This window comes from Myodes glareolus, chromosome 7 (assembly GCF_982192425.1).
Source record: "Myodes glareolus chromosome 7, mMyoGla1.1, whole genome shotgun sequence".
NCBI classification, from domain to species: domain Eukaryota; kingdom Metazoa; phylum Chordata; class Mammalia; order Rodentia; family Cricetidae; genus Myodes; species Myodes glareolus.
In genome coordinates, this window is record NC_142032.1 from 28,718,096 (window position 1) to 28,730,210 (window position 12,115).

Below are 12,115 nucleotides of genomic sequence, written 5' to 3' on the forward strand. Positions count from 1 at the left end.
GTAAATTTAATGAAAGGTGAAGGGAGAAGTGGGTGGCTATTATGAATAGTAGTCAAATAGATTCTATGCAAAGCCTTCCTATTCAATAACCTATAATTACTTTTAAAACCATCCATCCTGTTCTTTCTTACATATGAAGTTATTTCTAAGAGTCTTATTAGAACACGTGGCCAACTTTAAGGAAGGTGATGTGTGCACATAATGTATATCCAAAAACCCGAGTTCACTCTGAGATATTTATTACATCTTGCTAACAACCATCTCCCAGCAGGTTTATCATGTGGTGTTTACTGAGAACAATTTGCCTTGTCCATATATTTGGAAGTATATTTTGCTCAATATTCGAGCCACTACCCAGGAATCCTGAAGCCAACATGAATATTGTAAGTTATTATCATCATTAATGAACATAGTTTCAATGATTTCATCACTATCAGTTTTACTCATTACTTTCAAGCAGTCACGTTTATTATAATCTGAAGGTTCTCTTTACATAGGAATTGCTACCCTACTCCATAATGAATTTAGACTCTAAGAATTATAAACATGCCAAGATTAGCTATTAGTGAAAGTCTAAGTGTTTTCTCTTCTCCATTTAGAATGAGATAATTTCCTACTGGGGTTATGAATACGAAGAGTATGAGGTTGTGACTGAAGATGGTTATATCCTCCCAATTTACAGAATTCCACATGGGAAGAATAAGTCTAGTCATTTGGGTAAGGTCAGAGTGAGAAAAAACATTACAACTACATTAATATCCAGTCAAATGAATTCTTTGCAGAACATTCCTATTCAATTACCTATAATAAGGACCCTCAGTCCTCTGTGATGCAGATATCAAAGTTAACGGTCTAAATGACACCTACTTATGCTAATTGACATTATAGCAAGGATAAACACAAATTACATCATGAATTTAGCTTTCTGGACAGGGTACGGGCTCTGAAACCTGATGGGAGAGATCCAGCACTTTTAAGCACATTGACTCTGTAGAAAGCTTTTGTTATTGCTGGAAGAATTCAAGCTCGTCCTGAAGTAAAACACCTGTCTCACGTATTCCTCTAAAATCTCAGCCTGCAAAGGCCACGTTCAAGTTCAGGATCTTGTTGTTTTAGTTATTTGCTAAATAATCTACACATGAATCTTAGTATCTCAATACATTTGTATATGTTTTTATATTTTGCATTTTATAAGTTTGAACTCTACTAGATGGGAATATTACTCATAAGTTTTTGAAATTAAGAGCTTCCAGTTAAGAAATTCATATTTATTCAAGGGGTAGAAAGACAAAAATGAGACCCAACAGGTGTGATGATTATTTGACTAAAGAATGTGGAGGTATATTTATGACTATAACATAAATGCAATGATCCATAACACATCTTTTGTGGATAGCAGTGTATAATGTGACTCAAATTCATGTTGTTAAACATAATGTGACTCAAATTCATGTTATTAAATATTTCCCAGGAAGGACACAAGGAGTCAAAGAGATGATAATGGAGGATGTAAAATGGGCTAAAATTACAATACTTATGTGTAAAATGTTGACAATAAGTCCCATTGTTGTGATGGAGCTGAAATAAATTATAGATAACAGAGATTTGCTCTCTTTGATATTTAGTTCCAAAGCCAGTCGTGTACCTGCAGCATGGGTGGACTGTATCTGCTTCTATTTGGCTTGCAAATCCTCCCAACAGCAGCCTGGGCTTCATTCTGGCTGATGCCGGTTTTGATGTGTGGATGGGGAACAGCAGAGGCAAAACCTATGCCAGGAAACATGTGTACCTAGACCCACATTCTAAACAATTCTGGGCTTTTAGGTAAAGAACGCAAACCTTTATATTTGTTTTTCTTTAAAACTGTGTTAAACCCTTTTATGCCACCATAAATGTGTTATGCTCTGATAAAGTCATTTTACAACTACATCTTCTTATGGAACCATGTTTTAAAAGATTAATGAACAAAGTTTGCTTGGAGCTTTGTTTATAATTTTGATAAGTAATTAATAGGGAAGCAGATTATATATATTATATATGTATATTTTTTTCAACTACTAATAACTTTGCAAATTCATCTAATTCAGGAAATATAACTTCATTGAAATAAAGTGAAGATAGAGTAAGTGTTATTTTCCATGCAAAAGCTCATGAATTAGGCATATAGTCCAAGTCAGGTATAGAGAAACCATGCCTTGAAGTTTAGTCTATCACTTAGTTGTCAATGTCAACTTCTTTCAAAGTACACAAACATTAGATCCTATCAAGGTGTCTGTGGGCACTGAGTGAATGGAGCCTCTGGACAGCTAACAGTGAGTAAAAGATTAGAGGTTTTTGGTTAATGCACTCTCATTATTCAGGTTTCCCTTTAAAGATACTCCTCCAGCTCATGTTTTAATATATAAAGTGTAAGCTTTAATCATTAACAAATAATTAACTCATACTGTGTTACTTTTGTGTCATGCAGTTATGATCAACACATAAAATATGATCTTCCTGCCACCATTGACTTCATTGTGAAGAAAACAGAACAGAAACAAATTTACTATGTTGGCCATTCCCAAGGCACGCTTATCGGTATGTGGGGGACTGAGATCTGATCATTTCTTATTTTTTGTCTTAAAGGCCCACAAAAATTCTTCTGGAAGGAGTTTTATATTTTGCAAATGACATTATCTCAGTATTTAGAAAGGCTTAGACTAGTCAACGATCCAGTTATGAAATTATTTGTTTAAGTAGTGAACATCCAAGCTTTGTGTTGGTGTTTAGTAGAAGGGTTTGGTATGTAGCCCAGGATGGCTTTAACCTCACAATCCTTCTGCCTTGGCTTCCTGAGTGGTGAGATTATAGGTTTGAGCCACAGCACCTGATTACTTTTTTCAAATTAACAACAGGCATAATTGATAGACTTACTTCTCTCCCTTTTAAATACTATCATTCCAAACACATAACACATTTAAATAATCTGTGTGTGTCACATATATTTGGGGTTTTCTGCAACTGAAGTTTCAAAGACTAAGTAGGCATATCTGTTTCAATGGACTTATACTGATAGTTTAATGATAAAATGACATGTAAGCACTGTTTAGGCTTTTTTTTAAAAAAAAATTGGGTTCTTTGAGCAACTAAAGTCTGAGGGCCCAGTGAGCTGCCACAAAACTTTAATTGCCTAGTACCATTTCTGTAATGATCTGAGACATGTCAATTTTGATACTAAAAATCCTTAAAACAATATGTAATGGCATTTCATTTGTATTTTAATAAACACAGCTTGCCTGAGGGTCTGGAAAGTAAAACAGCCACATTGGCCAATTTTACAGATCAGGCACCAATGACACACACCTTTAATTCCAGTAGCCACACTAGTTTGCCATAGAAACCAGGCGGTAGTGGTGCACACCTTTAATCCCAGAACTAGAGAGAATTATAAAATGGGAGGAGATAGCTCTCACTTCCAGTCTCATTCTGAGATTTCTGGAGGCAGGATTGCCAGTTTTGGATTTAGGTCCAGGTAAGAGTCAGTGGTTGGCTGACTTTTCTTGTCTTTGGGTTGAACTCCAATTTCTGTCTCTGAATTTTTATTAACCATGATCAACAATAAATGTTTCCAAACGTAACTAGCTGGAAAAACATTGCTAATTAAATTGCATATCGTTCGTTTAAACATGTGGTGTTGTTACTACTTGAAAGATAAGTTGCTATCTGTTACTGACAACATATACTGTACACTAAAGAGATCTGACTTGTCCAAAGCTCAGAATTCATGAGGCAGGTTGTGTCAAGGACAGCACAGACCCTCATACATTTAGGCCCATAATTTTTTCTTGTGGGGCCATCTTTCTAGGAAATACATTACAAGATCAAATATTAATTTGATATTAGTAACCTAAATCAGCTCATTTCCCCTTGGATTATGCCAAACAACAATGTCTGTGCATATCACAAATGTTGCTGGAGTGCAAAGACATCCTTAATGAGGCAAACACCACTAAAAATGGAATGACAATTATGGTTTTATTGGCAGTCTTGTCGATAGCAAAGGGGAAAACAGAGAGATGGGGTGCCATAGATGTTCTGTGGCCACAACAGAATAAATTTCTAGAGGTCATGATAGACTGGGGAACCAAAATATGGTTGATTTCTTTTGAGACTTTTGTATCAATAGTCATTAAATATGATTATGTGCATGTGGGCATACACATAGAAACACACACTCACACATACATATCAGAAACACACAGAAAGCCATAGAGATTGTTATGTTGCATGTAAGGGATATTTCCACTCTCACAGAAGACTGTGTGCCAAAAATAGTAAGCTTAACCTGAACTTACAGGCACTCTTTTGGAACAAAGATTATTCAAGAACCACATGCAATTGTTAAAAGTGTGACAATTGTGTGAGAACCCTTAATACATGCTAATCACTGTCAGAATGACCAGAAGAGAAAAGAAATGCTTTTTTGAGAGTGCACTGGCTACACAATACTTGGTAAACATGATTCCACCAGTATAAGTGTGCTGGTTAGCTTTTCATCAAGTTTATGCGAACCTTGACATATCCCAGAGAAGGAAACTTAATTGAGGTACTTCTCTGATTAGATTGAATCTCTAGGCATGTCTATTGTTCTTTTTCTTGATTGATAATTGATACGGGGGGGGGGGCATCCCACTATAGGAAGTGCCCTTCCTTAGCAGTTGAGCCTGGGCAGTATGAGAAAGGTAGCTGAGCAAGTCAAAGAAAGTAAAACCTGTAGGCAGCATCCGTCTGTGATGTCTGCTTCAGTCTCCACCTCCAGGCCTCTGACTTGAACACCTTCCCAGGCTTTTGTCATGGTCCCAATCCCTTAAAAATAATAAGCTATTTTTATTTTATCACATCTTTCTTTTTATTTATTTTTATTTTTATTTTATTTCATCACAAAATCAGAAACCAAGTTAGGACAGGAACAGAACTTAATTATTAAGTACAGGAAAGGTTCATTTATCTAACTGTTGTCATTAAAAATGCACTCGGAGTCACCTAAAATCAGAATGCTTGAGAATGGGACTGCCAGAGACAGCCTTGAAATAAATGAGAAAGAACACACGTTTAGGCGCAGTGGTAAGGTAGCCGAATGTCTTAAGGAATTTAAATCAAGAGAGAACACTAAGGGCTAGAGTAATGGCTTAGGGGTTAAGAGCACAACCCACTGATTCAGAGGACCTAGGTTCAATTCTTAGTACCCACATAACATCTCACAGTCGTCTGTAACTCCCATTACAGGTGTTCCTTACATTATAGTCTGTCCTTCTCTGGCACCAAGCACTTAGCTGGGGCACAGATACACATGCAGGTGAAACACCCATACACATAAAAATGAAATACATGAAATAAAAATATAGGACACCAGTAAATTATCATCTTATTTTCTTTCAGCCTTTGGGGCATTTTCAACAAATTCACAATTGGCTCAGAAGATCAAACTCAGTTTTTTACTGGCTCCAGTTGCAACTGTTAAGTATGTGTCAGGGCCCATCCGTGCCATCACATCCTTGGGAACAACTTTGACCAAGGTTTGTAATACTTACTAGCATGGTGTCAGAAATCACAACACACGTAGAGCTTTCAAGACAAGAGAGATGCTGATGTACTCTTGTCCTGATTTCACTGTTCATTTTCCCTCATAGCCCCAGTGCATCTCTCCCTGAACATCAGCTGGGTCCTACAGGCTCTGTCTTCTTATATTACAGTTAATCACTATTTTATCCATTTTTTCCTATCTCCTGATACTTTCTTGTGCAAATGTGCCACCTGTATTTCCTTTAACTTCTTTTTTCAGATTTGGTCATTCTGTTTTATGTGTATGCGTGTTTGGCCTGTGTGTGTGTGTGTGTGTGTGTGTGTGTGTGTGTGTGTGTACAACACATTGGTGCCTGGTGCCTAGGGAGGTCAGAAAAATACACCAGAAACACTCAAACTGGAGTTATTTGAAGGTTGTCTTCAGATAGTGTAGTACCCTGTGGAGATCAGAAGAGGGTGTTGGAACCTCTGAAGCTAGGAGTGATAAGTCATTGTGAGCTGCATGATGTGGGTGCTGGGAATCGAACTCAGGTCCTCTGTAAGAGCCGTTTGTGTATTTCCTTCTACACACAGCCATAGGTTTATCTGACAGTGTTGATGTCATGCTTTCAATTATAATTTGAGTTTAAATCACTTTGGCTTTGGCTGGATGTCTTACTTGGCCTGTTGGTGACTTTAAATTGTTTCAAGTGCATGGAGATTTTGACGTATGTCTGATATTAATTTCTATTTTAATTTCATGTTGTTTCAAGACACGTTTTCCATGTCTAGACACTTTTAGATTCTTTGAGAAATGTTTTACAGCTCTGAATTCCCACCCACGCAAACACTCTGTGCACTGGAAGTGTGTTCTGCTAACCTTGGTGTGCTTTAACGATACCTGTGCGATGTTGCTCACAACGGCTGTCATCTGCCCTTTATCTATAGCAGCTTCTATCTGTTCTAAAGATAACTGATAGATGAGAATTGAATGTGTGGTATGTCACTGGATTTTTAAGTTCCCTCCAAGCAGTTTTCAGTTTTTGCTTCATGAACTGTTAAACTTTCCTGCATGAATAAATACTTAGGATTTATATGTTCTTGATGAAGTGACTCTGTTACGATAGAATCCAATTAACCTCTGAAGACTCTGCTCCATTATCTGCACTGCACAATACATTTAACATGCAACTTTTCCTTCCTTGGTGTTGGTTTGACAGTAATGTATCTTGGTGTAGCTCTGGTTGCAGCATGTCTTGATATGAGCATTACTGTAGCGTGTCTTGGTGAGTCTGAAAAAACTATATTTACAGCTTGCTCACCATTTTGTATATGGGGGTGTTGATGGTTGACATCAAATTTGAAAATCTTTGAGCATTCTTTCCTTAAATATCTTATCACATACCTTTTCATTCACCGCATCTACTTTCTAATCATATGCATGCTAACATGTCAATGCAGTCTCATTATTCTCTGAGGGTGAGAGAGTTTTCCTTATTAGCAAATTATGAATGTGTCAAGTAATGACAAGTCCTGTAACCTGGACATTGACAGACAGGTCCAAACTGAGAAATTCCTGATTAATTGTTATTTAAAGGGTTTGCTCTGACAAAATTGATCAGAATTGTTTTAAGAGCACTCTATTTCTGGTGGAAACTTTTCTTAACTCTGTGTAGAATGATGCTTCTGTGAACTAAGTCACCTAAGAGTTTATCTGTATGTTAAGATGTTGTTTCGTGATTAGCATACATTCCTTCTAGCCTCATGTTTTATTAAATAGAGTTCATTCTCCATGTTATAGCTGCTGTTCATATATGTCATTTTCAGGTCCTCTTCGGTGAAAAAGATGTATTTTCCAGTTCAGATGCTAAATATTTTGTGGAATTTTTGTGCCAGCGTGAGACTGCTGGAGCAGCATGCAATGATGTACTCACTTTGCTATTTGGGTATGACCCCAAAAATTTAAATGAGGTATGTGTGAATTTTGTTTTCAAATCAATATTTTGTGTTGCCCCTATCTTATTGATAGGTGAGCATTAAAACTAAAAACTATTTATTTAAATAATATGGAATATATTTAAATGTTTTTCTTTTTATTGAAAATAGATTTTAATATAATATATTCTGATAATAGATTTCTCTTTCTCAACTCCTTCCAGGTCCACACCCACCCAAATCTAAAACCTTAAAAATAGAATATTTTAAGATACATGTATTTCATGTGATACAGTGTGACGTAATTTGCATATGATGTATAAAGTTACAAATAGGGCTATGTCAAAAATTCCATCTACTTCATATAAGAACAAATATCTGAATATCATGTACACATGATAATTTTATTCAAACTTCCTCATTTCAAATAAAACTTGTATTAATAATTATTCATCACTCATTTTAAGAGTTCTTTCCAGAAAAACATTAAACATGTTATGAAACATGAAAATGTTCACACTTTAAGTTAATTCAGGAAAGATTTGAGTCATGAAAGTGACACAGTGTTAGAATACAATTTTAAGCTTTCATGTTCTTAGAAAGACACTCATTGTGTTTTCCTGTCTTCCAGAGTCGTTTGGATGTGTATGCGGGACAGGCTCCTGCAGGAACTTCAGTTCAAACCCTGCTTCATTATGCTCAGGTAAAGTTTTTCTGTTTGCTTTGTTTTCCTGTTTAAGATCTCCTCCAAGGATACTTAACAATTCTCTGTTTTAGCAATCAATATATTGCAGTTGTTTTCAGAGAGTAATAAATTTTTAATCTTTCAATCTGTAACATTTCTATGAAGATTAGAAATTTAGTATAAATATATTTTATGTAAAATTAACATCAGTGTCAGCAGGCTTCAGGGGTTGGTGGAAGATAAGGTCTTTAGGTGCCCACAGGCACAAGCATCAAACTGAAAATTTTTCCTCTCATTACAGTAACGAAAAGTCCCCTGATAGGCAACAAAGACATTCAAACTGATCCCTACAGTGTATAGCCACTAATTAGTTTTTCTTCTTCATTTTGAGATATTTAAATTTAAATTTTATGGGAAGATATTTTAGATTTGCTTATACATGCTGCCATGAATGTTTGGTTTCATTAACATGGAACCAAATCTAATCTTTAGAGTAATAGTCACATTCTGAGAGATGGCTCATCCAGTAACATTTGACTGAAGGAATCTGTTTATCATGGCTCCACAGTTCTAGAATTTGAACTTTGTGAAGCAGTCTGTGTGTACATGTGTGAAGATTGGACTGCTATGAAAACTTTATTCCTTCTTATCATTTTTTTTGCAAATCCAAAACAATTCATTTGTCAACACACATCTGTGATTTTTTTTTGATGAAAGCTTTTTGGAGTCATTGAAAATACTTTATACAAAGTATAAATATATAAATATAAATATACAAATACATAAATATAAAACATATAAACATATTATAAATATATAATTTATATAAATATATAAGTTATAAATACAATCATAAATTATAAATAATTATAAATTATGGATATAACTATAAATTATATAAGTCATAAATATATTAATATATTATAAATATATAAATATACAAATATATAAATACACAAAGTATACATAAATGATAAGGATTTTAATTGTATATCAATTTTGAATGCAAATATCATTTTTGAAATATATTTTATATGAACTGAATGTTATAAGAACAAAAGTCTTTATATAGCTAGGAATTTAATATTATATGCATTTTTAATTTAGGTTCAAATAATTTTAGACATTCGGATATTTTCACATTGTGTATGTGTTCATACACATTTGTGTGTATATGGTCCTGTGTTTGCTGGTGCATATGAGTATGCCTGCATTTGTAAGATAGAAGAAAATGGTATGTTTTATTTTTAGGCACTGATCACCTTATATCTGATAGGCTGTGTTGTGAGACATTTGATTACACTGTGTAAAGATATGTCTCTGTGAATGGTTTAATAATAAACTAAATGGCCAACACCTTGGCAGGAGGGATAGGCAGGCTTCTGGACAAAGAGAACTCTGGGAAGAAGAAAGAGGGAGTCACCAGTTTGGCACAGAGGAAGCAGGACAAGCAGGAGAGATAAAAGCCACAAGACATATGGCAGTGTATGGATTGGTAGAAATGGGTTAGTTTAAGTTATGAGAACTAGTTACTTACAACCCTAAGCTAAGGCTGAACATTCATAATTAATAAGGTCTCCATGTTGTTATTTGGGAGCTGACTGGCAGGACAGAGAAAGACTCGTTGCAACACTCATATTTCGTTTGTTCAGAACTTGCATAGGAACCCAGTCTGCCTGGCTAAAGGAACTAAGCATTCTGTCTATTACAAATACACACCATTGTGCCCTACTTTATAGACTTGGGATTGAGGGTTGAATTTAGGCCCTGGTGTTTCCAAGACAAGCATTTCACTGACTTTGATATCTCCCCATCCCCAAATAGTTCCTCATTAATAATGATTTACCAGTTGAATTGCACTTTATCTCACTGATTAAATTTAATTAAACTTTATATTATAGTAACTTTGCTTTTAAAAAGTAACTGAACAATAGTCATCCCTTTTCAAATTATAATAATAGTTTGATTTTCATTTTTTCAGGGTTATACTACATATAACATTGAACTACCACAATTTAAATATTACTAGACCATATGAAATACACTTTATTCACTGGTTTTCTCAATCATTTTAGTCTGTGTTTGTCTGATATGAAATATCTGCATACATACTTTCATCTCCATTAATCCAGGATCACAAGGTTACTGTCCATTTTGATGGCCCCATTGAATCTGAATCAATTGTCATACAACAAAGGGAATTAATAAAGTTCTACCATCTCCAGTTCATTCTTTCTTTTGGAGGACTTTGTTAATTGTCTGTCTATTATTCAGGGAGTGAGAACAGGCATATTCCAAGCTTATGACTGGGGAAGTCCATTTCTGAATATGCTGCACTACAATCAGGTGAGATTCCTCTTAGAAAGTATAACCTCTCCTACCTTTGAAAAGTGTATGAAAGAATTAGATAAATGAGATATGTTTACAGTTCCCAGGACCTTGGTAGATGTAGACCATAGAATGGCTTCAAAATTAGAAAAACACTTCTTTGTATAATATTAATGCAATATTATAGTGACTATTTTCAAATATCTTGTCATTTAAACTTCATACTTTTTTGAAATATTAGTCATTACTGACACCATAATTTTACCTAATGTAAACAACCTAAGATTCTGAAAGAGAACTTCTGTTTTGAAAATCATATAGTTTATATGACTTAACGGTTGGCCATTGGTCTATTCGTATCTGATAAGGCTGAGACTTTACAGCTTACTCTATAGTCATAAATTGATAATTACCATTTTTATTTAATAAAAAAGAGTCAACTTACTATATGAAGTATGACTTGTCAAAGTAGATAGGATTCATTAATTTGCGAAAGATGGTTTAATTTGCAGATGCTATCAGTTTTGAGGACTTTTGCATAGTAATATTTACCTCCTTATCTTCCCTTTTCATTTGTTTACTTTTTTTTCTAAAATCAAGGTAAGGGAAGTGAGCTTGTGTGGTTCTCTATCACAGTTCTCTCTGCTAAGCAATCATGACATTTATTCAGAACAGTGTTCTTTCAAGGGATGCTATAAAGTAGTACAAAATCCATGTGACTATTGCATTGTCTACTTTAATCAGTACATTTAGAGAGCTCTTCTGTGTCTTTGGGTCTCATCTCAGCATTTCCAGGTGCTCCTTACTAAAACTAATCCATGGGAAATGATGTAAGAAAAAATTGCTTAAGTTTTCCTCCTTATAGTGGAAGAAAGTGAATAGGGAGATTGCTTTGCTTAGTGGGTAAAAGATTTCTGTGAGAGCAAGAAGGCCTAAGTTTAAATACCCAGAACCCATGTAAAAGGTGGGTGTGGTAACAAGAGCCTTGCCCCAAAGCATTTACAGGGTACAAGGCAGATACAGGAAGATCTCAGGAATTTGATAGTTAGCCAGTCTAGCTGCAGTGGCCAGATATATCTTCAGTGAGAACTTTTCTTAAAAATTTAGGTAGGAAGCATTTGATAGACTCCTCTTCTGACCTCCACATGTTTGAGTATAGTTAGGTATCAATGTATGTATACAAACACACTCACACACACACACGCTGGAGGGAGGTTGGGGATGAAATGAATAAACTATATAGTAGGAACACTTTGTTTTTATGAAATGATTAAACCTTACTAGTCTTCTACTACTCTTCTATATAGATAGCTATGTGCAAAATTAAAAATTCTCATTAAATAGCATGTACTGGATGTTGTGGAACTCGGTCCTCTAGGCATTGCTTAGCTGTTCAGTCTTTCAAATCTTAGCCAGCTATGATTACTTGTCTAAGGCTCTCACAGGCTCTTCCCAGTTATTCTTCTCCATGGAACTGGTGGTAAAGATATCACAAAGAGCTCAGGAGGTGCATGAGTTCCCCCTTTCCCTGAACATGTTTTAAGTGGTTATTGTAGCCATTCGTAATTAATCCCACCACGTAAACACATTAGTTTGCCAGTTTGGACTTAGAGCATTGCTGCCCTC

The 12,115-nt window shown here is 35.2% G+C and overlaps 1 protein-coding gene across 1 annotated transcript in view; it reads left to right on the forward strand.

Moving 5' to 3' along the window:
• The first annotated feature begins 278 nt into the window (after positions 1–278).
• The window catches only part of LOC125403344 (tear acid lipase-like protein), an 85,760-nt gene continuing 73,923 nt past the window's right edge, over positions 279–12,115 (forward strand). Inside the window, exons 1-3 of the mRNA XM_087908681.1 lie at positions 279–383; positions 600–717; positions 1,626–1,663. Of these exons, the coding sequence (XP_087764807.1) occupies positions 279–383; positions 600–717; positions 1,626–1,663 (261 nt within the window). The remainder of the gene's footprint in view (positions 384–599; positions 718–1,625; positions 1,664–12,115) is intronic.